Source organism: Microcebus murinus, chromosome 14 (assembly GCF_040939455.1).
Source record: "Microcebus murinus isolate Inina chromosome 14, M.murinus_Inina_mat1.0, whole genome shotgun sequence".
Lineage (NCBI taxonomy): Eukaryota > Metazoa > Chordata > Mammalia > Primates > Cheirogaleidae > Microcebus > Microcebus murinus.
In genome coordinates, this window is record NC_134117.1 from 28,655,759 (window position 1) to 28,683,477 (window position 27,719).

Here is a 27,719-nt window from a genome sequence, read left to right on the forward strand (position 1 = left end):
GGGGGCCCCAGGCCATGAAGTCCCCATGCTGGGCTACCCACACTCGCTTGTCTGCCCCGGATCTGCTTCTCAGCCCATTTCACAGGCTTCATGGCAACCTGGCGACTTGATTGTTCTTGCTGGTGACGTTTAGCCTTGAAAGAGCCCTCCAGGTCTCAGTGAGCCTGTGTGGGAAGCTGCTTTGGTCTAGGGCTGTGATTTCAACCAGGAGATGCTGCCCTCCAGGGAATATTTGACAATGTCTGAAAATATTTTCGGTTGTCACAGCTCAGAGGGAGGGTGCTACTGGCATCCAGTGGCTACAGGCCAGGGATGCGGTGAGCGTCCTGCAGTGCCCCTTTGCCCCATGGCAAAGGCAGTCAGCGGTGCCGAGGGTGAGGAATCCCGCCTAGGTGATCTGGCAGCCAGGAGAGGAAACAGAAACATCCTTTCCTGTGATATGAATGTCTCATTTCTCTTATTACCTTTAAAAATAGCTTAGCAAGTTATAATTTATATACACTAAGCTGCACATACTATGAGTGCAGAATTTGATAAGTCTTTTTTTTTTTTTTTTTCCTTTTTGAGACAGGGTCTTGCTCTGTTGCCCAGCCTCAAGTGCCGTGGCGTCATTAGAGCTCACGGCAACCTCAAACTCCTGGGCTCAAGCAATTCTCCTGCCTCAGCCTCCCGAGTAGCTGGGACCACAGGCACGCACCACCACGCCCAGCCAATTCTTAAAAATTCTTTGTAGGGATGGGGTGTCACTATTGCCCAGGCTTGTCTTGAACTCCTGGCCTCCAGCTATCCCCTTGCCTCAGCACCCCATAGCACTAGGTTTACAGGTGTGAGCCACCACGCCCGGCCAGAATTTGATAGGTCTTGATACCTGCACACACCCAGGGACCTGTCCCCGCAGTCAGTGGTGCTGCTTCCCACCCTTCTCCCTTCCTCCCTCCCTCCTCTCCCAGCCCCCGCCCCGGGCAACCACTGCTTGTTTTCTGTCACTGTGGATTAGTTTGCATTTTCTAGAGCCTTACATGAGCAGAATCACAGCACAAACTCGTTTTTGTCTCTTTCCCCTGGCATAAGCATGTTGAGATCCATCCATGTGGTTGTGTGCACTGGCGGTGCCTGCCTTTTGATGGCTGGGCAGTATTCCATCGCATGCACGCGCCACAGACTGTCCATGACCCGCGGACAGGCGCCTGGGTGGTTTCCAGTGTGCCATTTCCCTTACCAATCTGCCTGTCTGCCCTGGATGGATTCATTTACTTGGAAGCCTTTTGGGACAGTGCTCTAACCTACGGGCTCTGGAAACTGAGAACCTTCATGAAAGCCCTTCTTAATAGTGACGTGCCCCTAGGGATGTTCTTTCACTTCTCAGAGCCTGAGTTTCCTAGTCTGTAAGATGGGGTAATAACAGTACTTTCCTCACAGTCATGGCTTCTTAATGGTAGATGAGTATAGACACCAGGACATCACCTGTCTGTCCTGGAAGTGATGGGCTGAGATGGGGGCTCCCCCGAGGAGGTCCTGGTCAGGTGCCGCCTTCCCAGGAACCCGCCTGGGCCCCTCGTGGGGCAGCTCCATAAAGGAACGTTCTCAGTGGCAGGAGCAGCAACTCTCCTTTACTAAGGGGCTATGTGGAGCCCAGCCCTGGGCTAAGAGCGTCACCTGGATTATCGTACTTAACCCGCAGAAGGGCCCTATCAAGTTGGCATCATTTTTGTTCCCATTTTACAGTTAAGGGAAGTGATTGCAGCAGAAGGGGATTAGGGGACACGGCCAAGCCCACCCAGTGACTAGAGCAGAGCCCGGCCTCCCCTCAGAGGGTGGAGGCTGCTGGGCAAAGTGACCCTCAGCATCCTGAGGTGTGGCTGTGCCTGCGGGGGCCTGGCAGTGACGCTGCCCTCCTCTTCCTCCTCCTCCCGTCCCCTCCCCCCTCCCCCTCCTCCTGCTCCCCCTCCCACAGGATCCTCAGCTACAACGCCCTGCAGTGCATCCCGCCGCTGGCCTTCCAGGGGCTGCGCTCCCTGCGCCTGCTGTAAGTTGCCCACTCTCCGCTCTTCTAGGAAATCCCCCACCTGGGGCCCTGCCACACTGCTCCACGGTGGCAGTCGCTCAAGCCTCTACTCTTGTTCCGTAGAAGCTGAGTCATGAATGGGAGATGGTTCAAGAAATGGGGGTTGCTGTCACCCCCAAGTTGAGTTTGTGGTGTGAGGGGGCATCTAAGATAAAGTAGCCTGTGTCATCTGCATGTGAGACTTCTGTTCCAATCGACGGTGAATGTTTGCAAGAAATTTGTGAACCCTTTCTATGAGTTCCCACTATGAGGTTTGTTTTGTTTTGTTTTGTTTTTGTTTTTATTTTTGTTTTTTGTTTTTAAGGCAGAATCTCACTCTCTTTGTTGCCCAGGCTAGAGTGCTGTGGCATCAGCCTAGTTCACAGTAACCTCAAACTACTGGGCTCAAGCGATCCTCCTGCCTCAGCCTCCAGAATAGCTGGGACTACAGGCATGCGCCACCACGCCTGGCTAATTTTTTCTATTTTTAGTAGAGACCAGGTTTCGTTCTTGCTGAGACTGGTCTTGAACTCCTGAGCTCAAGCAATCCTCATGCCTTGGCCTCCCAGAGTACTAAGGTTACAGGTGTGAGCCATTGCACCCAGCCCTGTGACCAAAGCCTTGTGACCAAAGCCCTCAGTTATGTCTGTTATGATGGCCTTTGTCAGCCTGGCAGGGTGCAAGGTGACATTCTCCCAGCCCTAATCTTGGCTGGCCTCATTAACTTCCTGTGCTCGGGCTGTCCAGCTAAGAGAGGGAGGGCACTCCATCCACGAGTCCTATTCATGATGTAAACATGGTGTCCATTATTCATGATGGCAAAAGTGGAGACCTCCAGAAGGACTGGGGGACAGTGTGGTCCACCTGGGTTACTAAGGGGTCCCTCTTCCTTCCCTGCGGCCAGCCAGACGGGGTCTCTGAGCTGGGGGCCACATCCCTCAAAGCACTGAGCAAGAGGCCTGGAGGGCAGCACGGCCTGTCCCCTCTCTGCAGAGGGCTGGCCTGTCCCTCCAGCAGGTCTCTGTCCCTCTCTGTCCCCTCTCTGTCCCTGGGTGAGGCACCAGCAGTCTCTTCTCTCCTCAGGTCCCTCCATGGCAATGACATCTCCACCCTCCGAGAGGGCATCTTTGCAGACGTGACCTCCCTGTCTCACCTGTGAGTAGCTCCGGCCCAATTCTCTGGGTCTCCTTCGGTTTAAACAGGGCTCAGTTTCGGAGGAAGACACCACCTCCTGAGGTTGGGTTTTTGCTTCTGTCCCGCAGTTAAGCTTGTGAGCCTCCCTTGCGCCCTCTCGGGCACTCGTGTGTCCCTGTCCCGTGGCTCGTCAGCTCACGAGCTGTAGTAAGGGTTGTGATGCCTGAGTAGTGATTGCTAAGCCCCTCCCTGCATCAGCTGGTGTAATCCTCGGCTGATCCCACAGTACAGGTACCAAGATTCTCATTGTGCACGTGAGGAAATAGGCGCAGAACAAGCGGGGAGCTTGCCCGCACTCGCACAGCTGGTCGGCGGTGGAGTTTGTGACTGTCACTCGCCACACCCGCGCTGCGCCTCTCAGCTCGCTCGGTGGGGGGTTAGCTCCGGACATTTGCAGCCTCCAAGAGGCGGCATCATCGGATGTAGGATTGCTTCCACAACCGTTTGGTTGGCAGTGCTGTGAGGATTCTTTCAAAAAGCTAAGCATAGGATTGCCGTATCCCCAGCGAGTCCACTCCTTGGAGTGCGCCCAAAAGAATGGAAGGCAGGGACTCAGACACCTGTGCACCGTGTTCGTTGTAGCATTTTTCGCAACAGCCTAAAGTGTAAACAGCCTACGTCCATCAACAGAAGATATATAAACAAAACATAGTATAAATACATATACAATGGGATATTAGCCATGAAAAATAATGAAGTTCTGACACATGCTACAACATGTATGAGCCTTGAAAACATGCTGAGTGAAACAAGCTGGACACAAAAGGACCAAAAGTGGCATGGTGGTTGCTAGGGGGCTGGAGGCGGGAGCCAGTGTTTGCTGAGTACAGAGTTTCTGTCTGGGTGATGGAAACATTTTGGAAATAGGTAGTAATGATGTTTACACAACATTGTGAATTTGATCAATGTCACTGAAGCGTACACTTAAAATGGTGAAAATGATAAATTTTACATCTCTATTGTACCATGTAAAAATGAAGAAATGAGGAAGCACTGGGCTGTGGCAGGGCCCAGGTCGGGCGGGGTGCAAAGCAGACACGGTCTCTCCTGGAATCTCTCGGTGTTACTGGCTGAGGAGGTGTAGGGGACAAGGACTGCGGCTGGAACCCTGGGACGACTGACTCCTTTTGCTCCATGCCCCACTCTGATCTCCCAGGGCCTGAGTGGGCATCCCAAGATCAGAGAGGTTTTTGGGGTGCCCAGCATCTCTTCTTGAAGTTTGTTCATTCAACAATCTCACTAGATTTTTCTCAGTTCTAAGATTCATCTTTTCCATATCTCTATTATTTTCCATAATCTCTAAAATCAGAGTGTATCTTACAGTGATGTGTATATTAATTAATCACATGGTAATGTCTCTCCCCCACCCAAAGCATGTCAAATCAGTGGTGCATCTAACAATCTCAGACTTGAGGAAGTAAAATAGTAACAGGTGCCACTCTTTGAGGATCTGCTTGAGTCAAATATTTTACTATGCACTTTATCTACAATGTGTCCTTTACTCCAAGTCCAAAATAGGAAGTAGGTTTTGAGTTTCCCGCCAGTTCCACGGATTGGCAAGAATTGCTTTGAACACTGCCCTAAAGCTTCCAGGGCTGGGCAGGACTCAGTGGGGAGAGTGCAGCAATGGATTAGTGATGTCTGCCATGGAAGTGGGAGGGGTGAGGGGCTCAAATTTATTATTTACATTTGATAGTCCCAGGTTCTGAAAACTTATGCAGCTTCCTTAGGTCATAAATCTAGGAAATGACAGGAACAGGATTTGAATGTAGGTGTGTCTGATTCCAAAGCTCTTTATTTACTTTTCACTCTATTGCCTCAGTAAATATGTCCTGGGTAACCAGGGTGAGTCACCTGCTGAAGAATTTACTAACACAAGGCTCCTGCCCTCTGTGACCACTTGGGACATTGTAAAGAGAATTCGAAGGAAGCAGTGACGGATTCTGGGGAAGTCTGAGGAGCTTCACAGCAGAGGCGCCATGGGTGCTGCCACTGAAGAGAGAAGGTGGGGAAGGGCACTCCAGGAACAGGGAACAGCATGTGCAAGGGCATGGAGGCAAGAGAGTAAATGGCACATTCAGGGATGTTGTTTTGTCCAGCATAGGATAAAAGGTGTTTGGTTGGGGGAAGAATGTGGGGTGGGAAGAGATGAGTCTGGAAAGAGACATTGGCATTCTGTTGTGAAGAGCTGATTGTGCCAGGCTAAGGAGTTCAGACTTTATCTTATAGACAAAAGGGAACTGTGCAAGAATTAAGTTGTAGAAAACTTCTGGAAAGCCAGTGGCGCCACATAGAGGGTGGGAAGGTGGGAGGAGGCAGGAGTGAGCCTGGTTGGAGATGGTAGCTCTGGACAAAGGCCAGGCAGGGAAAGTGTTGCTTGTTGTTCTTGCTGACTCACAGGGGCTTGTTTCCATTGGTGTTGGATAATTTTTGGTTGTGGGCTCATTTTTTTTTTTTGACATTAATCTTCAGGAATTCTGAGGACCTAAATTGGAGGTACAACTCTCCAGAGAGCATTTGTATGTGTCTCTGCTGGGCGCCAGGGGCTGCCACTGCCCTGGGACCACTTACCTCCTTTGCATAGCCCTGGGCTCTCCACCCGGCCAGGTAGGGCCTTTCCCAGCATCTAGTCCACCTTTCCTGGCTTTGGATTCCCCCTCGGTGCATCTCCTGTGCTTGGGTTTAAAGGTACACTTGGCTACCTTTCCTCTTTCCTCATGAGAATTGAATAACACCTGAGTGCATCTTGCCTCCAGTTCAAAATCTAGAGGCTTTATCTTTCAAATGGGAAGTGAACAGGCAACATATGTTTTGAACAAACAAACTAAAGGTGCAAAAACAATTTTTGAGTCAACACCTATCTATATATTCAGACTTTCTTTAGGATACTCTAACACCGGGCCAGAAGCCAGATCCAATTTATGAGAAATGAACCAACAAATGAAGATCAGTTTAGCAGTGGTTATAAAACGTGGCATTGGCATTACTGATGAGATGTGTTTATTGATTGCATCTAAGTCCAATTTGTCTACAAAACAGCATCTGTGTGAAAGAAATCTTCCGTTGTTATGAAGCAACCTTGGGAATAAACTCTGCCTTTTATACCCAGGGTTTATGATGGAGACAGGCGGTAGCCTGGACGATGTACATGTGCTTGCATTTAGGTGTGCACACATGCAGTATTGATGGGCCACACGTGCGCGTGCACACGCACATGCAGTATTGATGGGCCACACGTGCGCGTGCACACGCACATGCAGTATTGATGGGCCACACGTGCGCATGCACACACACACATGCAGTATTGATGGGCCACACGTGCGCATGCACACACACACATGCAGTATTGATGGGCCACACGTGCGTGTGCACACACACATACAGTATTGATGGGCCACACGTGCACGTGCACACACACATGCAGTATTGATGGGCCGCACGTGCACACACACATGCAGTATTGATGGGCCACACGTGCATGTGCACACACACATGCAGTATTGATGGGCCACACGTGCACGTGCACACACACATGCATTGTCTCCTCTGGGCTCGAGAGCTGCAGCAGTTGCAGCAGTTGCAGAAAGATTTCTTGGGCACTTACAAGCAGTTGAGGACGGGTAAGAGGATGACATATACTCACTGCATTCACTCTGGGCTTTACGAAAGCCACATGCAATTTGAAGGGAGGCCTCACCCAGGGCTCCAGAACAAATCACGACTGGCCGAGAGTTAGCATCTGGGGCTTGGCTCCCGAAGGTGCTGATGTTCCTAAGAAGCCCCCTGATCCCGATGAGACTTTGGCTGGGCCTCTCTTCACTGGCAGTGTGGACGAGGGGTGGATGGGGTGAGGGTGTGGCAGAGGGGCCCACATTTAAACCCCTTGAACTCTAGACTTGGGGCTATATAGGTCCTTGTTTTGCCATCAACTTGCAGTGGGATCTCAGCCAATTCATTCTTCTCTTTAAGCCTCTTCTCTCACCACTACTAAGGTTATTTGTAAGGTCTCCTATGGTTTGAACGTGCTGTAATGATTGTGAGCACTCTTCACTGCCTGGGCCTCCACACCCGGCACCTCTCTCTGCTGCTGTTTACTTTTGTGTTTACTTTGCAGTCAGCTCACTTTCATCCTTCTGCTAGTATCTACTACGTGCCAGATCTGCGTTCCCCAGTGCCACTCTGCATTGCTATAATCTGGCACTTTGTTGCCTCTGTATGTGAGAAAAGTAAATATAGAATTATTGGGTTAATTATGACATGCCTATATGACAGAACATTACGTAGTTAGTAATAATTAAGACATTGTAATTTTGTTTTTTTCTTTTTGAGACAGAGTCTCACTCTGTTGCTCAGGCTAGAGTGCCGTGGCATTAGCCTAGCTCACAGCAATCTCGAACTCCTGGGCTCAAGCGATCCTCCTGCCTTCCGAGTTGCTTGGAATACAGGCATGCACCACCATGCCCAGCTAATTTTTTCTATTTTTAGTAGAGACGGGGTCTCACTCTTGCTCAGGCTGGTCTCGAACCCCTGAGCTTAAGCAATCCTCCTGCCTTGGCCTCCCAGAGTGCTAGGATTACAAGCGTGAACCACCACGCCCGGCCAACACTGTAATTTATTATTTGATAAAAACCCAGAATAAAGAGGGTGTTCACTCTGATTTCAATGATGGACAAATATGTATACGAGATTTAGAAGGGAATACACTAACAATGAATTAGTTACATTTATGGGATGATAGATGATTCTTTCCTTTTTCAATTTCCTTTGCACAGAGGTTTTGTGCCTTTCTGAAGCTTTGAGGCAGGCATTCATTCACTCAGCAAACAATACTGGTGCCTGCTAGTCTCTGATGGGGCTGCGGATTCAGTGGTTCCTGCCCTCGAGGCCCCCTTCCACTGCCCCTAGGTCCAGTAGGATACAGAGGTACAGTAAGTAGATTGCCTAGGGGTGCGATGGACACGGGAGATGCCGCTTGGGTGAAGGAGACTTAAAAGTTCTAGTGTATGTTAACCTCTACACTTGGCGACTCCGTGGGACAGCCAGGGGAAGGCTATTTCAGTCCAGGTTACATAAATAGAAGCTGAGCAGGGCCTTGGCATGCACAGACTAAATAGCTACTGCTTCAGCTATTTCCAAATTATATCAATGAGCAACAACACGGGGTTATTTATACTTTCGCTGGGGTGTGTACCTGAATCCACAGTCCTTCTGGAATGACCTGTGGCCTGGCTACTGTCCCCCCATCCCCACCACGTCTCAAGGGGCCTGTGGCTCTCCACGCCCCACTGAGTTCACGGAGCTTTCAGTGGGAAAACCGGTCCCAAGACGACTGAACTCAAGTCCTACTGAGGAGAGGGCACAGAGGTCCTTAGCCACAAAAATCAAGCCTTTGGATAAATTAAACCTTGTCATATTGAATTCACGTGTGGCTCAGAGTCTGCCTGATACAGAAACAAGGGAAATCACGTGTGTGTCAAGGCAGAATTTCTTTCCGTGCCACTTTGGTCCCATAGTTTTTATTAGGAGTCAGAAAGGGACACTTAGATTTGAAGTACAACTTTGCTGCTGTTCGTGGGATCGGCACGTGCATGGATCTGGTGATCCGTGATGACCCTAAGATGTGTGGAGACCCTTCACATTCACAGGGCCTCAGAATTAGTCTTTCTGGCATATTCTCTAAGTGAGGTGCTTCCAACTCGTGGCTCATTACCGGACCACACTCCTTGGATGCACTATAAAAAATATGTTTAAATAAATTCTGTAGTTATCTTTTTGAAATGTACTTTTTATTAGTATAAAATATCAATCTGGTGAATGCACACATTTTAAATATACTGCAATTTTTGCATTCCTGTTATTTTTTTTTTAAAGTCTTTGTGTTTTAACACACTGGAGCTTCCAAGAATCAAAGTGTCTGACCTTTCTCCACGTCTGAGAGGCCCTGTGCTGTTCAGCGGAAGGAGGAAGGTGTCTCGCTCGTCCCATTAGCCAGGATGGATGCTGTCAGCAAATAAGAGTAGAAAAAAATTAAACACACGTCAAGGTTGAACCTGCTTTCTTTTCTGAGCTGTGTATTCCCTCGGCGCCCATTTTAGGTTATACGAGCTTGTGTTTCTTCTCCCTCTAGATTGCGGGCTCTTTATCGAATCATAAAGGGAGCCCCAGAGATGTTAAGTGAACCGCTCAAGGTCGCCTGGGCAGGGGGCAGCTGCTCGGGGCCACAGTCCAAGTCTTGTTCGGCCCATCTTACAACATCGCACAATGTCAGCTGCGCTATTTTGGGAAATTCCTGTTCAGAGCTGCTGCTTTTATCAGACTGTGCACATCTCAGGGGGAGCCACTTCCTCCGTACTGCCCAGAAACAGGTGGGACGCGGCGGTGCCTCCATTGGTTACCTAATAGCTGTGCTCGTTCCCATTAACATTGTACAGCCTTGTATTTTCAGAATAATGTTGCTATCGAACTTCAGGCACAAGGCACCAATTTTTCTACTTGCTGAGTCAAAGAACTCTGGCTCTTCCTTTCCCCCAAATCTGTGTCTTGTTCATCTCAAAGTCTCTCCCTGTGACTTAGTGAAATGATTCTGAGCTCGCCCACCGGATTGGAAAGAAATGAAGCGATTGGCAGTACGCAGCATCAGGGCCTACGTGAGAGCAGGTGCGGCCTTACACTGCTGGCCAGAGTGAGCTGAGGGGACCTTTTGGGGGGTGGCTATGAATATACTCCACGAACTTCCTCTCCCCCCTGGATCCTACTTCTAGGCGTCTGTTCTAGAGAAATGCTCACACATCACAAAGAGGCACATACAAGTGTTCACTGGCGTTGGAAACAACCAGAATGTGCAGCAACAGGGAAATTGCTCACTGAGCTCTGGGGTGTCCATTCTGTGGGACACTGTGATGCAGTTTGACAAAATGAGGTGGATCCATACAGGCTGGTCCGCAGACGTGCTGTTTGGTGTCAAGAAGTAAGATGCTCAGTAGATGACGTGCAGTGGGTGTGATTTATGTAAATGTGGGCAAGGTCGGAAGGCTGCACACCTGAGCATGGTGACCACGTGACCATGTGTCTCCCTGGAGGGCAGGGACAGTGGGGTGTTGGGCTTTTTTTGTAATGTGGATGTGTCATAGTGTATTTAACCACTGCCCCACTGATGAACACTGGGCGTTTCCGGCCTTTCTGTTATGAATAACACCATGACGCCGATGCCTTTACCTGCTTGTGCAGGTGTATCTGTGAGATAAACTCCCGGAAACAGAATTGGTGGCTCAGAAGGCCACTGCATTGGCAATGTGATAGATATCTCAAGGTCCCCCCAAAGGAGTTCCACCATTTTCACCCCTATCAGGAACACAGGAACATGCCTTTAAAAGAATTGGGGTGAAATTCACATACTATAAAATTAACCTTTTTAAGTGTACAACTCAGTGGCATTTAATCATTCACAGTGTTGTGCAGGGCGGAGACTCGCTTTGTCTGCAGTGTTTGAAAGTGGCTTACAATAGGAGTGTGTTCATGTGTTCTTTGTTTAATTAAAGATGAAAAGGAAAGTAGAAGAATGTGGGCTTCAGAGGCAGACAGCTCTGCGTCTGGATCCAGGGTCTGCCCTTGGCTAGTTGTGTGACTCCAGGGACATCAGTTATTTCCCAGGAGGCTCAGTTCCCACATCTTTGAGATGGAGAAGAGAAAAGGTGCACAGTGAGGCTACTGAGAACATTTGGTGCACGAAGGCAGGAAAAATAGCTGTCCCATGGTGGCCGTGCATGTTGGCCGCTTTCTTCCCTGTGTATGCTGGAGGCAATGCATTTGTAGGCTCTGGCTCCAACAGCACAGGTTCAAATCCCAGCTCCCCTGTTTCTCTGTGTGATCTTAGGCAAGTTCCTCAAACTTTCTGGGCCTGAGTTTCTGCACATGTAAAATGGGGATAGTGTGTGGCGAGGACTAAGTAAGGTAAGGCATATGAAGTGCTCAAAACAGCACAGGCGACACAGCAAATGCTCCTGGAATGGGGCCGTTAGGAGTTTTGCCAGTGCCTGGCACAGTGTCTCGGGACCCTGGGTGCCCCATGGGTAAGGACCCTGTGAACCCGTAATGCCTGCTTCTCCCTGCTCTCTGCCCCAGGGCCATTGGTGCCAACCCCCTGTACTGTGACTGCCACCTCCGCTGGCTGTCCGGCTGGGTGAAGACCGGCTACAAGGAGCCAGGCATTGCCCGCTGCGCAGGGCCCCTGGACATGGAGGGCAAGCTGCTCCTCACCACCCCTGCCAAGAAGTTTGAATGCCAAGGTGAGCCCAGGGGCACGGCCTCCTGCTGCTGGGGCCGCAGAACTTGCCCAACCCTGGCAGGGCCCTCCTGACACGCCTGTGTCCCTGTGGTGACCGCTGGTGGGGGTGGTGACAGGAGTGGGGCACCTGTTGCTTGCTGGGATAGCTGCCTTCCAATCCTGACATATCACAACCCAAAAGAGCCGGGGAGAAAAACCTCAGGCCATCAGGGCTTTAATCCCTCCCTGTGGTTATGTAAGGAAAATCAAAATAGCAGCAGCGTTTCTGGAAGCTCCAGGCCTCTCAGCAGTGTGAGCACTCAGACCTCCCCCGGTCGGAATTGTGCTCAACGATTAGCTTAAACCCCTCTCAGTCCCTGGGGGAACCAGGACTCAGCTGCCACTCTCCTGACATTTGCAAGGCTGCAGAGCCTGCGTGTCACCGGAGGCTCAGTCGGCTTTGCTCTGAGACCCTCACCTCAGGCGTCTGTAAATCCTTGTTCAGGGCTTGACTGACGGACTCACGGCCCCAGGGGCCCTGCTGAGCTCAGACAGGTGGCCGAGTAGCTGCCTTGGGCCTGGCTGTCTGTGCAGGGGACTGCTGGGGGAGGCCACCGGAAGCTCTGGGCCACGGCCCCTGCCCTCTGCAAGCTCAGAGGCCGCCGTCGGAAATGAAGCTGACAGCCGTAGGTTAATGAGGAGGCCCCGGGCCACCCTGCGTGTAGGATGCTGCCCTAGCCATAGCAGTCCAGCCGTAGCAGTTCAGGAGGCTTGGCTGTGGGGAGCCAATTCACGTTGAAACATTTGCTCCATGTTTATTTAATGGGGTGGGGTTGGTGCTGGTGGGAAGAGGTTTTTTGTTATTTTTTTTTTTTTTACTTTCTATTGAAACATAACACACATACAGAAAAGCACACAGACACGAGAGACTGGCTCACTGACTTTTCACAGACTGAACGCACCCAGGTACTCCTGAACCCCACCTGTGCCCCAGAGCCCCTCGTGTGTCCTCAGCCTTTGCTGAGAAGTGTTTGCGTTTCTGTTCACACTCACGCCTCCTCAGCGGAAGCGATGTCCCTCCGCTGCTAGGAGTCCCGTGGGGCAGCCCGAGCTCACTGCCTGCTCGTCTACTTAGGCTTGTGAGGTCCCACCACTGCCCTGAGAGGCGGCATCCAGGTGGCCTGACTGCTCCTCCATCCACCTCTGCAACCAGTGCGTCCTGGGGGGCTGGAGAGGAGCCGCCATAGCCGGGGAGGTGACAGGAAAAGGTCCCCTGTGGTCCAGGCTTGAGGGGCACCCCTGAGGCAAATGGACCCTTTCTTTCCCCTGGTGTGGCCACCTGGGCTATGGTGTGATGCTCGCTGGGCCGGGGTCATTGGCTCAGTAGGGCATGAGGGGACAGAGGAGAGGTCAGCCAACCACAGTCATGGGGACTGTGCTGTCCTCACACTGAGGATGCAGCCCTGACGCCACGTGTCGCGGTGGTGCCGGGCAAGCACGCTTTGCCTTTGCCGACGGGACTCGCTGGTTCAGCTTCCCGCCCTGGGGCAGGGCTGCCACAACCCTGCTCTACAGGGGAGCGTCTGGAGGCTGGAAAGGCGGACTGTGCGAGGGGTGTGAGCACCATCCGGAGGAGGTGTAGGGCGGCACAGTCTCCTGGGGCTGGGCTGCTCAGGGCCAGGGGCTCCCATGCTGCCCCTCCTGCCCTGATGCCCCCTCTTGCTGCAGGCCCCCCCACTCTGGCAGTCCAGGCCAAGTGTGATCCCTGCGTGTCCAGCCCGTGCCAGAACCAGGGCACCTGCCACAATGACCCCCTCGAGGCGTACAGGTGTGCCTGCCCCAGCGGCTACAAGGTGAGTGGAGGCCGGAGGAGGAGGCCCTTGTGTGCGCTGTGGGGCAGGGCAGGTCTGTCTTGTCACCACGCTGGCCCCAGTGCCCAAAGCACTGCCTGGCTCAGAGCAGGCACTTGAGTAAACCTGTAATCTGTGACTAAACATATGAATGAATGAGTGAACAAATGCATGTCACTCTGGGCAGCAGGGCTGGGCTGCTGAGGGCTGGCTGGCTGTTGGCCCATACTAACTCCCTGGTCCCTCTGGGGTCCCCGTGGCTGACTGTCCCCCAGGGCCGAGACTGCGAGGTGTCCCTGGACAGCTGTTCCAGTGGTCCGTGTGGGAACGGCGGGACGTGCCATGCACAGGAGGGCGAGGATGCCGGCTTCACGTGAGTTGCCCGGAAGGGCAGCGCCTAAGCCCCGGGGTCTCCTCCCGCACTGGGGACAGCCCAGGCCTCCCTGTGCTCTGGGGTTGGGACGGGCTCAGGGGAGCAGGCATGTGCTCCAGATCACAGCCAGAGGGGCTCTGTGACGTTGCCCAGGTGGCCAGGGGACAGCCGAGTCCCCCAGCACACAGGCCTCCAGGGGTGAAGGGTGCTCGGAGCCGCCTCTGCTGCCTCCTGCCCCTGCCAGGTGCCAGAGGGCCTTTAGAAGGCACTGGAATCCCAGGCCAGGGGCGTATGCCGTGCGGTGCCAAGGGGCAGACTGGGGGCATTTGAGAGTCCCGTACAGCTCTGCTTCCCCCAAAGCCCCACCCCGTCCAGCAGCCTGCTCCTCAGGCCAGTGTCACTGTGGGCAGGGCCCCCACCAGCCCTCCTGTCACGTGGACCCCGAGCCCCCAGACACAATCTAGGCATCTCCGCCCAGAGTGGTCAGCCGAGGCCTAGGCGCTTCCTCTGGGGTCCTCCCCATCTCATGAGCACGCTGGTCACTGTGGGGAGGGGACAGTCCCACTGTATCGTGACCTCATCTCCCAGGTCTTTCCAGTGCTGACTCCACTTGCCCCCCAGGCCCCCCACTGATCTTCCCCTACAACCCAGTTGAGCCCCCGCCCCCCGCCAGAGCTTTTCTGAGGAACATGTAGTATTTAGTGGCTGAAAATAAATTGCCAGCTCAACAAATTGGCTCTTCAGAAAATGATGTAGAATCTACCGTCAGAGATGGCCAGACCTGCCTCCGCAAACCTAAATTACCAGATGTAAAAAATAAAACGCTAAATGGCCTCTCTTTCTGCATCACCTTGGAAACGGCATCCTCACAATAGGTTCCCGCCGCCTCCTGCTCAGCGAGCAGCTCTGTCAGGGCTCCCTGGTCCTTAGACTCCTCGCTGGGGACGAAAGGATCCCCCAAGAATCTGGGGTCGGTGGGGCAGCCCCCCTGTGCTCAGCAGCCTTACAGATGGGGGGGACTGTGACATGGCCCCTGCCTCCCGGGTGGGAAGGGGGAGCCTCCCTGGGTCCCCTCAGCCCTGCAGCTCACCAGGGCCCCATCTGTCCTGCCCCGACCTGAGTCCCCACCAGAGGGCATTGTCTAAAATGCAGAGTTGATTCTGTCACCCCACGGGCCCCAGCTTCGAACCTCCCACTGGTGTTCCCCAGCAGCCTTCCGGGGAAGCACAAAACCCCAGAACGTGTCCTGCGGCAGTGGTCTGTCATTTTCACTCTCAGACCCCCAAACACGTTTTGAAAACCACACACCCCTTTGCACATTCTTAGATTGACACTTAGAATTTTTCATTATTAAGTTTTTCATTGCAACAGAGGTGATTTCCTGGATACTGTAAATATTATTAACATTTAAAAATAAAATGATCGGGCCGGGCGCGGTGGCTCACGCCTGTAATCCTAGCACTTTGGGAGGCCGAGGCGGGCGGATTGCTCGAGGTCAGGAGTTCGAAACCAGCCTGAGCGAGACCCTGTCTCTACCAAAAATAGAAATAAATTAATTGACCAACTGAAAATATATATACAAAAAATTAGCCGGGCATGGTGGCGCATGCCTGTAGTCCCAGCTACTCGGGAGGCTGAGGCAGAAGGATCGCTGAGCCCCGGAGATTGAGGTTGCTGTGAGCCAGGCTGACGCCACGGCACTCACTCTAGCCTGGGCAACAAAGTGAGACTCTGTCTCAAAAAAAAAAAAAAAATAAATAAAATAAAATAAAATGATCACTTTAAATTACTATTTCATCATTCTAATGGAATCCGAATCACACGGCAATTTGATACCATTTTTAAATGATGCAAACAAGCTCCTCTTTAACAATTAAGCGTTTTACCTTGTTCTTTCTTCTTGAATTTGCATTTCCATTTTAATGCCCACTCTCCCCGTTTTTCTTCTAAAGTAATATATTTTTATGCTAGAGAGTCATTTATGGAGCACCCGGCCATACTCTCTGCCACCAACATGGGTACATAAATTAAAATTTAAAGTTTTTTTCTTATTTCTTGTCACCTTAAGCCTCTGATTAAAAGTTTCTTTTGCATTGAGTTATCCTTACAATGGCCAATAATATATAATAGTTCAAAACAACATAACTGTATTATAAAATTTGACTGACAGTTATTACACATAAAAGTGAAATTGTATTAGATGGTTTCTCTCTTAATGAGATGGATGGATTTTTGTTGTTCTTTTTTGCTCCTAGTTGGTTCGGAAGAATATTACACATGAGTCAGGGCTCATGGTCCATCTGTTCCTTTTTTGTTTTGTTTTTATAGTTATAAGTTCTGGGAAATTGTGTCCACGTAAATAAACCGATGAGATTAGGAGTTTTATTATAGCCATGGCACTCAATTCTTTGAAACATGTCCCAGTTTATATGCCAAAACTCCAGAGTGATCTGTCATCAAAATTATTTTTAATGTTACATCAGCTGACAATCACAGGGGCCTGCCTTCCATTCTTTTTAATGCACTAGAAATGCACTTTTTAATGAACTAGAAACTTTTTGACTTACAACAGGATTTGTTCACTGACATTCTGAACATCGATATTCCTAATTGTCCTTTTATTTGGTGCCTGGAGGCATGTCCCGCTCGGGCTTGGGCTGGGAGAGATGCACCTTTCTAGAGCTCTGGGGCAGGTTAATTTAGGGAGGAGCTCATGCAGCAGTTTGAAGATGTAGAAATGACTTTCTGGGACTTCCCTCTCTGACGCACACACCCCTTAGAAAACCTCAGGCACCCAGGGGAAGATGCACCCTGGTGTGAAGATCACTAATCTCCTGGGCCCTCCATGCGGTGGCTCCTGCTCATCCCCTAGCCCCGTCCTCACCCCGTCCCTGAAGTCTGTGCTCCTGAAGTGCTGGACTATGTGCATGAGCCAGCCCCTTCCAGAGGACTGGCCGTGGGGCTCCCTCTCACTCCAGGCTTCACACACACCTCTGCTCCAGCTGCTTTCCCTGCCCTGCTCTCCCCTTCAGGGTCCTTCATTCATCACCAATTTATCACCTCCTCCAGGAAGCCTGCCCTGACTATTCCCCCACAAGGAAGAGTCAGATGTCTCCTGTCTCTTTGTGTCCCCTCTCTGGCCTCAGTTCTTACACCGCCCTCTACCCAGTACCTCTCCTCTGGTTGCCCATCTTCCCTTTGTGTCCCCACTAGACTGTGAGCCCCATGGGGATAGGGCCAGTCCCTTGCCTCTGACCACCCCCAGCACCGAGCACCTAGCAAGGGCCTGGCCCGGAGCAGGGACCATACACTGGAATCATATTCGACTGGTGGCCACAGGCTTCCACTAGTTTCCCAGGAAGCCTCTCCATCCTCCCTCCCCCACAGGTGCTCCTGTCCCACCGGCTTTGAAGGACCGACCTGTGGGGTGAACACGGACGACTGTGTGGAGCACGCCTGTGCCAATGGGGGCGTCTGTGTGGACGGCGTGGGCAACTACACCTGCCAGTGCCCCCTGCAGTATGCAGGTAAGCGTGTCGGGCTCGGGCGTCTGGGGCAGGCGGGGGCCAGAGACTCCCTACGCCCCCTGCCTGTGGGTGGAAGGGCTGGCTCCCCTCGATGTCTGTAGCAGGTTTTCTCTGGGCCTGGCCGCCCGGCAGAGCACAGGAGAGCAGCTTCCCTCCTGCCTCTCGCCTGTTCTTTCCCCAGGAAGGGCCTGTGAGCAGCTGGTGGACTTGTGCTCTGTGGACCTGAACCCATGTCAGCACGAGGCCCGGTGTGTGGCCACCCCGGACGGGCCCAGGTCAGTGCTGCCCCTGTCCAGGGCCAGGGAAGGGCACGGGCCGCCAAGTCACACTGGACCCCCGTTTCCTCACCTGCCGAGGGTTTGGTCTCAGGTGTTCAGGGCTCCCAGGAACCGGTGTGGGGGAAGTCATGGGCAGCGCTTCGTGGCCAGGCAGACCTGGGTTTGCAGCATGAGCCCGACGGGTGGCTTGCCTGCTCTGAGCCCGTCTCCTCCTCTGTAGACTGGTCACAACGGTAGCTTCCTCCCAGGGTGGGTGCAGGGGTTGGATGAGAAAAAGAAAGCCCTTAGCTCCATGCCTGACATCTGGTGAGTGCTCCATAAATAGTTGTTATCATTCCAGATCCACCATTTCTTATCCCCAATTACAAAATCCACAAAATTCTGAAAACCAAAAGCCCATCTGATGGTAAAATCTGACGTGACCTGAACATATTTGGTCATAGCAGCTGAGCCGCGTGGATCAGAGGTGGCTTACAAGGTGTTAGCGGTCCCACGCAGTGTGAGTATGTGCAGATTTTGCTGCCGAAACGTGAACGTGTCTGATTATGGGGCTGTCTCAGATCCTACCAGCAAGTTATGACACAATGTATGGCCTTACCAAAATCCAAAAAGTTCAGATTCCCAAACCTGTCTGGCCCCAGGAGGTCTGGATAAGGAATCATTGGCATCATCATCATCACTGCCAGTATTGGAACAGGTGGAAGTGCTTTGTCACTTGAAGACTGTTGAATGAAAACCATGGGTTTTAAAAATGTCACTCCCATTTGCAGTTTTGCAAACTGCAGTGTCATTTCTGGGACCCCACATTCCACCAGTCAGGGTGGCAAAGGGGGTCAGGGCAGGATTTATTAATTAATTAATTTATTTTTTGAGACAGAGTCTCACTCTTTGCCCAGGGTATAGTGCCGTGGCGTCTGCCTAGCTCACAGCAACCTCAAACTCCTGGGCTCAAGCAATCCTCCTGCCTCAGCCTCCCAGGTAGCCAGGACTACAGGCATGTGCCACCATGCCTGGCTAATTTTTTCTATATATTTTTAGTTGGCCAATTAATTTTTTTCTATTTATAGTAGAGATGGGGTCTCGCTCTTGCTCAGGCTGGTTTAGAACTCCTCCCGCCTCAGCCTCCCAGAGTGCTAGGATTACAGGCATGAGCCACTGTGCCTGGCCAGGGCAGGATTCCTTAAGGGCTTGTGGATGAGGGACCCTACGTCCTGCTGGGAGTAGGGCCAGCACCAGGGGTGGGGTCCCCCAGGGAGGCGATGGTCTAGCCAGAGCAGTCTGAAGCCCGCACAGAGAAAGCAGGAGTCCGGGGATCATTGAGGCCAGACCCACGGCCGATGGGCGCTATGGGTTCTCCAGACAAGTGAGAGTGGGCACCACACTCCTGCCCGGGCTGCCAGGGTGCGCTTGGCAGCAGACGGAGGAGCAGTGGCAGATTGGGTGGCATGTGCCCTCCTCAGAGGGGCAGGACCTCTGAGGGTGGAATAAGGCAGGATTGTCCATTGTCCAGGCGGGGACAGCTGGCATAGTCCCTCACGCCAGGACGAAGGCACACCATGCTCTGCCCTGGACCTGGGGTTGCAGCACCCAGTGGGCGTACAGTGTATGTTCTCTCCACTTCCTGTCCTAGTAGAAAGATGGAACTGACAGACACTCAGCTGTGCATGGCATTGTCCCTGGAACCTACCAAGTATTCAGTATACAGTCACTGAGTGAGTGAATGAATGAATGAAAGAAAGAATGAATGAGTAGTTGATGGCTTAGCTACTGTAACGTATTTTAGACTATAGCTCCAGACTCATTAGTGGGTTGTGATCAATTAGATATAAAGGAGCCCCCAGCTCCCATTTAATGTTAATGTCAAAATTAACATTAAAAAATAAAACAGAAAATATCAGAGAGCAACATACCATTTTATGTAGTCAGGATAAGTATTGTATGGAAATGATTGTGTGTGTGTGTGTGTGTGCTGGACAGAGGTTATATTTCTTTTCTTTTCTTTTCTTTTTTTTTTTTTTTTGAGACAGAGTCTCACTCTGTTGCCTGGGCTAGAGTGAGTGCCGTGGCGTCAGCCTAGCTCACAGCAACCTCAAACTCCTGGGCTCAAGCAATCCTGCTGCCTCAGCCTCCCGAGTAGCTGGGACTACAGGCATGTGCCACCATGCCCGGCTAATTTTTTCTATATATTTTTAGTTGGTCAATTAATTTCTTTGTATTTATAGTAGAGATGGGGTCTCGCTCTTGCTCAGGCTGGTTTCGAACTCCTGAGCTCGAGCAATCTGCCCGCCTCTGCCTCCCAGAGTGCCCGGACAGTATTTCTAATAACCTCTCCTGGCCGCCCAGGCTCTGGGCTGAGCGTGCGGCTGACCACCCAACCACCCCTGTCCACCCCCAGGTGTGAGTGTGCGCCAGGTTACGCAGGTGACAACTGCAGTGAGAATCAGGATGACTGCAGGGACCACCGCTGTCAGAATGGAGCCCAGTGTGTGGATGAAATCAACAGCTACTCCTGCCTCTGTGCCGAGGGCTACAGGTGAGCAACCCTTGAGTGCACCAAAAGTGATTTCTGGTGGATGTCAGCTCCTGGGCCGGGAGGAGCCCCCAGCCATGGCCAGGGAGGGGTGAGGGTCAGAGCCTGGGTGGTGGATGCTGGGGTTGAACTTTCCCATTGGGAAAGTTGCGTGACTGCTCAGAGCCTAGGCAGAGGGTCCCCAGCCTGTGTGGCGAAGGGGGTGGGAGGTGGGTATAGGTTCCTGGGCAATGCCCTGTCACCTGCCCAGCCAACCTCTGATGACATGTCCTGCCATAAAGGTTGCCTACCTTCCCACCTGGGCTCCCCGGGGAGGTTGGACTGACTGCCCTCCTTTTGGCCACCCACCTCTGATGCTCTGCTCGTGTCATTTTTAGTAAAACAGTTTTTTTGAGATATATTAATAATTCACATACCATACAGTTCACCCAGTTAACATGTAAAATTCAATGGCATTTAGTATATTCCCAGAGTTATGCATCCATCACTACAATTTTATAACATTTCCATTACCCCAAAAAGAAACTCCTGATTTGTCACCCAAACCCCTCCCCTATCCCAGCTCTAGGTAACCGCTAATCTACTAATATTTATGTCTACAGATTTTCTTATTTTGGATATTTTGTATAAATGGAGTCGTACAATCTGTTGTCCTTTGTTTCTGGCTTCTTTAACTTAGCAGAACATTTTCAAGGTTCATCCATGTTGTATCACGTATCAGGACTTCATTCCTTTTTATGGCTGAATAATATTCCATTGTATGGATACACTGCATTTTATCCATTCCTCACTTGATAGGCACTTATGTTGTTTCCACTTTTTGGCTAGCATGGATACTGATGCTGTGAGCATTGATGTACAGGTTTTTGTGTGGACATACATTTTCAGTTCTCTTGGGTACACACCTTGGAGTGGATTTTCTGCATCAACTGGTGACTCTGTTTAACTGTTTGAGGAACTGCCAAACTGTCTTCCAGTGACTGCACCATTGTACATTCCCACCAGTAGTGTATGAGAGTTCCAAATTGCTACACAGCCTCAGTAATACTTACTATCTGTCTTGTCACTTCTAGTCATCCTAGTGCCTGTGAAGTGGTGTCTTATTGTGGTTCTGATTGACATTTCCTTGATGGATAATGATGAGCATCTTTTCATGTGCTTATTGGCCATTTTTAATTCTTCTTTGGAGAAATATATACTCAAGTCCTTTGCCTATTTTTAAATTGAGGCATTTGTCTTTTTATTATTGTGTTGTAAGGGCTCTTTATGTATTCTAGATAAGTCCCTTATCAGATATATGCTTTGCAAATATTTTCTCCCATACTGTAGGTTATCTTTTCTTGATAATGTCCTTTGATGCACATGTTTTTCTGGTCTAATTTATCTATTTTTTTCTTTTGTTCCTTGTGCTTTTGGTGTCATGTCTAAGAAACCATTGCCTAATTCAAGGTCAAGAGGAGTTACACCTATATTGTCTTCTAAAAATTTTATAGTTTTAGCTTTTCTATTTAGGTCATTGATTGATTTTGAGTTAGTTTGTATATATGGTGTGAGGTAGGGATTCAACTTCATTCTTTTGCATATGGATATCCAGTTGTCCCAGCACTATTTGTTGAATAGGCTATTCTTTCTCCCATTGAATTGTCTTGGCATCCTTGTCAAAAAACAATTGGCCATGAATGTGAGAGTATTTCTGGACTATAAGTTCTAGTTCATTGATCTATATGACTGACTTTGTGTCAGTTCCACACTGTCTTGATTACTGTAGTTTTTGTAATATGTTTTGAAATTCAGAAGTGTGAATCCTTCCAGTTTGTTCTCTTTTAAGATTGTTTTGCCTATTCTTGGTCCCTTGAATTTTCATATGAATTTCAAGGATCAGCTTGTCAATTTCTGCAAAGAAGTCAACTGGGATTTTGATAGAGATTGTACCTAGAAGTTTAACTGAGGTTGAAGGAAAAAAAAAAAAAAGATAGAGATTGTATTGAATTTCTAGGTCAATTTAGGGAGTACTGCCATTTTAACAATATTAAGTCTCCCAATCCATGAACAAGGAATGCCTTTCAATTTATTTGGATCTTCTTTAATTTTTTTCCACAATGTTTTGTAATGTTCAAAGTATAAATTTGATACTTCTAAAAATGTAATCCTAAGTATTTTATGCTGTTTGATGCTATCATAAAAGGAATTGTTTTCTTAATTTTATTTTTTGTTTGATTTTTGTGCAACAATATTATATCCTGCAATCTTGCTGAATTTTTTATCTTTTTATTTTTTATTTTTTTTTGACAGAGTCTCACTCTGTTGCCCCGGCTAGACTGCTGTGGTGTCAGCCTAGCTCACAGCAACCTCAAACTCCTGGGCTCAAGCAATCCTCCTGCCTCAGCCTCCTGAGTAGATGGGACTACAGGCATGCACCACCATGCCCGGCTAATTTTTTCTATATATTTTAATTGGCCAGTTAATTTCTTCCTATTTTTAGTAGACACAGAGTCTCACTCTTGCTCAGGCTGGTTTCAAACTCCTGTTCTTGAGCGATCTGCCTGCCTCGGCCTCCCAGAGTGCTAGGATTACGGACGTGAGCCACCACACCCAGCCTGAATTCTTTAATTAGTTCTAATAGCATTTTAGTGGATTCTGTAGGATTTTCTTATACAAGATCATGACATCTACAAATAGAGATAGCTTTAAATCTTCTTTACCAGTGTAGATGTATTTTATTTCTTCCTTCCTTCCTCCCTTCCCTTCTTCCTTTCCTTCCTTTTCTCTCTCTCGCTCTTTCACTCTTTCTCTTTCCCTAACTTCCCTGGCTACAACCTCCAATATAATATTGAATAGAAGTTGTAAGAGCAAATATCATTGTTTTGTTCTGAATCTTAGGGGGAAAGTATTCAGTCTGTCACCATTAAGTATCTTGTTGTGTCATGGTTTTTGTAGGTTTTTAAAAATCTATAAAGTTTGTGGAGTGTTTTTATCATGAAGGGATGTTGAAGTTTGTCAGATGCTTTTTCTGCATCTATTGAGATGATCATGTAATTTTTTTGTTTTTTTGGTATGATGTATTCCATTAATTTATTTTCAGGTGTTAAATCAACTTTGCATTCTTGGGTAAATCCCACTTGGTTCTGGTACATAATCCTTTTTATGCTGGATTTGATTTGCTAGTATTTAGTTGAGGATTTGGGGCCCCATATTCATAAGAAATATTAGTCTGTAGTTTTCTTTTGTTGTGATGTCTTTGCTTTTGGTATCAGGATAATGCCAGTCTCACAGAATGAGTTAGGATGAATTTCCTCTGTTTTTATTTTTTGGAAGAGTTTGTGAAGAAGTCCTATTAATTCTTTAAATGTTTGGAGAGAACTCACTAGTGAAACCATCTGGGTCTGGGAAATTTTCCAATTACTAATTCAGTTTCTTTACTTGTTATGGGTTCATTCAGATTTTCTATTTTTTCTTGAGTCAGTTTTGGTTGCTTTATGTTTCTAGGAATTTGTTCATTTCATCTATGTTGTCTAATTTGTTGGCATATAGTGGTTCATGGTATTTCCTTATAATTCTTTTTATTTCTATAAGGTTGCTATTAATGTCCCTTCTTTTTTTCTGATTTTGGTAATTTGAGTTTTCCCTCTTTCTGCTTGTGTCTTAAGTCTCAGTTTTCTTTTCTGTAAAATGGGTATAGTAAAATCTGCCTTGCAGAGTTATTGACATGAGCAGTGAGTGCTTCTCAAACTTTAATGTACACATGAATCACCTGGGATCTTATTAAAAAACAGATTCAGTAGGTTTTCCATTTCTGATGAGCATCCAGGTAATGTCAATACTGCTGGACGAGGGACCACACTTGTTTCTTGGTGTCCTTCTGGCTCTCAGTTCTCTTGGGACAAGTGTTCATTAGGATCGCCTTCTGTCACTTGCAGGATCCATTGTCCCAAGATGCTTAGTGAATTTCTCTCCAGGCCTGTGGGAGAGGAAGATGCCCCCCTTCCTCCCTTGTCTCTGCCTTCTCTGACCCGTGTCCTTTCCTCTCAGTGGACAGCTCTGTGAGATCCCTCCCCACCCGCCTGCCTCCAGGAGCCCCTGTGAGGGGACTGAGTGCCAGAACGGGGCCGACTGTGTGGACCAGGGCAGCCGGCCCGTGTGCCAGTGCCTTCCAGGCTTCGGCGGCCCCGAGTGTGAGAAGTTGCTCAGTGTCAACTTTGTGGATCGGGACACTTACTTGCAGTTCACCGACCTGCAGAACTGGCCTCGGGCCAACATCACACTGCAGGTGTGTGCCCAGGGGATCCAGTCACGGAGGGGGTCAGGGAGCAGGGACCCTGGTCTCAGGCCAGAGTGACAGATGTGCCCAATGTCAGATGTGCACAATGCCCAGGGGAACTGGAAGGACCCTGAGTCAGTCCAAACTCTGTGGACGCGGTATCAGGGTCTCAGCTGGAACCAGTTTAAGCACCACTGGAAGGGTTTCTGAGTCAAAAAACCAGGGCAGGGTGGAAGTGGCCCCATGAGTAACTGGACTCAGAAAACCAAACTTGCCACAACCCTCTCCCACCGTCTCTTGTCTCAACTAGTCCTCAGCCTCCGTGTCTGGTGTGGCAGACAGGCCTCTCCCCGTGCCGGAGCAAGGCCAGCGTTAACTCGGGCTTACAGCTTTAACCACGTGTCCCTGGGGGCCTTAAATTGCCCCTTTCATGTCTTCAGTTCCATCTCAGAGCATCATCACGTTGACAGGGGGGGGGGGGAAGCAAGTCGCACTTCAACAACGTGGATGAAATAAATAGATATTTTGGTAAATATTTTTGGGAGAGGAGAGGAGAGTGGATTGTATCACACATCTCATGATAAAAAATTTTAAACCCTTCTTTAGTCATTTTGTCTTCCCCAAATTCCATCCTCTGTCACAAACACCACATCTTTCTTGTCCTCTTTTGTCCTCTTCTCCTTTTTTCTTAGAGCCCTTCAGCCTCTCACACGTGTCATTCTGCCCTTTCCCCGTCAGCTTTCCAACATCCTACCGCTACACTGTCCACACAGCCAGACAGCGGCCAGCCTAACTGCTCAGAGAATCAAGCTCGCCAACACCTTAGCCAGCCATGGCCTCCAGGGCATCCTATTCTTCCTGATCTCCCCTAGGGCCCGTCCCTAGCCGTTTAAAGGGGCTCTTCCTTGCCAGCTCTGATGAGATCATCTCAGGGAAGATCTCTGATTGGCCTGGCTTGAGTCACATGCCCATTGCTGAACCAACCACGGAGTCCAAGGAGATAGGGTGGTATGATTGGTCAATCTAGGTCATGTGCCCACCTCTGTAGACCAGAGCATTAGGTCCTTGCCAGAAGAAAGGGAGGGACAAGGACAAGGCAGGAAAACATGACCATGGCTCCTATAGCATCTTAGAGGGATCTCCCTCCCAAGGCAAAGCGCCAAGTTTTGCTTGCACAGTTCGAGTGACACTACCTCCTGAGTGGCTCCTTTCTGGCTCGATGGCTCTGGCTGTCAGAGAGGCTTCCTGAACGTGTCCTCCTTGTGGTTCTCACCTTGAGCAGCCAGCCCCTGGGACCCACAGAACAGGCTGCCCACACCCGAGAGAGCGGCCCCCATCTCATTTTCCTCTCTGGGAAGATCACCCTGAGGTCTCTTCCTTGCTCTTCCTGGCACAGAGCTTCCAGGCTTCAGCTGACCCATTGCCCTCCCCTGCCCAGCCCTGGCTACACTGGCAGTGGATGGCATTGGAATCAGGGGCTGCAGGTGTCACTGCCCCTGGAGGGCTGTCCCAGGAGGCTGGCCAGGCAAGGAGCACAGTTCAGCATGCAGCATCTCTCTTCCAATCTCGGGTCCCCGGTCTGCCCCACCTGCCCTGCTGTGCTGCTGCTGGTGCTGCGTGGGGTGGGTTGGGAGAGAAAGTGCCATTGTCCATCAGGTCTCCACGGCAGAGGACAATGGGATCTTGCTATACAACGGGGACAACGATCACATTGCAGTTGAGCTGTACCAAGGCCATGTGCGGGTCAGCTACGACCCAGGAAGCTACCCCAGCTCTGCCATCTACAGGTAGGGCTTCCTCATGCCCACCCTTCACTCTGAGGGCTGGGGACTGCCAGGGCAGGGGCTCCTGGGTCCAGAGCAGGTGGTTATCAAGACCACTAGGAACCTGCCGAGGGGGAAGGGCATTTGAACCAGCTGGTTCAGCGCTAGCCTGGATCTATGACTCTCTGCGGCTGAGCTGTGGCCCCCTCCCTCCCATCTCACCACCTCCAGGGGGCTCCTTAATGGGGAAGGCCAGACTGGTAAGCTGGAGACCCCTGCCCTAAACTTCTCATCCTGCCCCAGGGAGTCTAAGAAGGGGAGTAGGAAGGATCAAGCTACAGGTCACTGAGCCCCACAGGCCCCTTCCTTAGAGATCTGGTCTCAGCTGGGGAAGGATAGTCCAAACTGAAGCCCATTCCCTGGGGTGGGGGAAACCATCTTCTTCCAGTGCTGAGACAATCAACGATGGGCAGTTCCACACTGTCGAGCTGGTGGCCTTTGACCAGATGGTGAACCTCTCCATTGATGGTGGCAGTCCCATGACCATGGACAACTTCGGCAAACACTACACGCTCAACAGCGAGGCCCCTCTCTACGTGGGAGGTGAGGACCTGTCCCGGTGGAGACTGCAGCTGTCCCCTCTCAGGCCTCTGCATCAGGCCATGGTGACCTCTTTTGCTCTCTGGCCTGAGGCTGCCCAGGAGAGCTGGTGCCAGGGACGGAACTGTGGGAAAATGCCAAGGGGTGGGGTCCTAGTGAGTGGCCAGCTACTGGGAGGTTGCCACCCCCCTCCTGGAGCTCAGGCTGCTTTCTGCCCGGAAAAGAAGGACTGTGACTGGTTGTGCCCAAGATCCGACCTAGGAGAGGGCCTGGAGCTTTCCTGTCTTTCCCACCAAGGGCATCTTTCCTGGAGCTTTGGGCCAGAAGTGGCTTCTCAATTGTTCAGGGGCAGCTGGGTGTTTGTCTCTACAAAAAAATAGAAAAAAAATATTAACTGGGCATGGTGGCACATGCCTATAGTCCCAGCTATTTGAGAGGCTGAGGCAGGAGGATCCCTTGAGCCCAGGAATTTGAGGCTGCAGTAAGCTATGATGATGCCACGGCATTCTAGCCCAGGCAACAGGGTGAGACCCTGTCTCAAAAAAAAATTGCTGGGGGTCTATTCCCAGTGGGCCCAGAGCCACTGCAAGAGACTCAGGCACAGAGTCCCTGCATCAGCTGGGACCTCCTTGGCTGGCCTTGCAGGCTGTGCAGGCTGAGTAATGCCTGAGAGCATTTCTAGGTAGCGATGAGGGAAGCTTCTGGATGCAGCAGGGCTGTCTCAGCACTGGGGTGGGGAGGGTTGCTGAGACTTAGGGCCCCTGGGTTCTAATCCCAGCTCTGCCACCTACTAGTTGTACACAAAAGCAGTGACAAAGTACCGTATGCATGAGTTCTAGGCCGTGGTCTTTTGCTACAGTTGGGGTCTCCGAGAGGTCAAGGCTGGTGTCCCAGAGGGAGGGAAGGAGCCCTGGGTGAGCGCAGCCAGACATCTGGACCAGGCACCCATCAGCTGGCCACTGCCGGCTGTAATCACAGAGGAAGCAGCTTTTCCATTTCTTCTGGGAATGGAGTCTGGGCCCTCCAAGGTGGCACAGGA

At 50.4% G+C, this 27,719-nt stretch overlaps 1 protein-coding gene across 1 annotated transcript in view; it reads left to right on the top strand.

The window, feature by feature from the left end:
• Positions 1-27,719, top strand: part of SLIT1 (slit guidance ligand 1) — a 163,338-nt gene that overhangs the window by 130,147 nt on the left and 5,472 nt on the right. Inside the window, exons 24-34 of the mRNA XM_012767462.2 lie at positions 1,955-2,026; positions 3,128-3,199; positions 11,360-11,523; positions 13,230-13,354; positions 13,627-13,724; positions 17,112-17,251; positions 17,433-17,526; positions 19,925-20,062; positions 24,089-24,326; positions 25,974-26,104; positions 26,529-26,683. Coding sequence (XP_012622916.1) covers positions 1,955-2,026; positions 3,128-3,199; positions 11,360-11,523; positions 13,230-13,354; positions 13,627-13,724; positions 17,112-17,251; positions 17,433-17,526; positions 19,925-20,062; positions 24,089-24,326; positions 25,974-26,104; positions 26,529-26,683 — 1,427 coding nt within the window. The remainder of the gene's footprint in view (positions 1-1,954; positions 2,027-3,127; positions 3,200-11,359; positions 11,524-13,229; positions 13,355-13,626; positions 13,725-17,111; positions 17,252-17,432; positions 17,527-19,924; positions 20,063-24,088; positions 24,327-25,973; positions 26,105-26,528; positions 26,684-27,719) is intronic.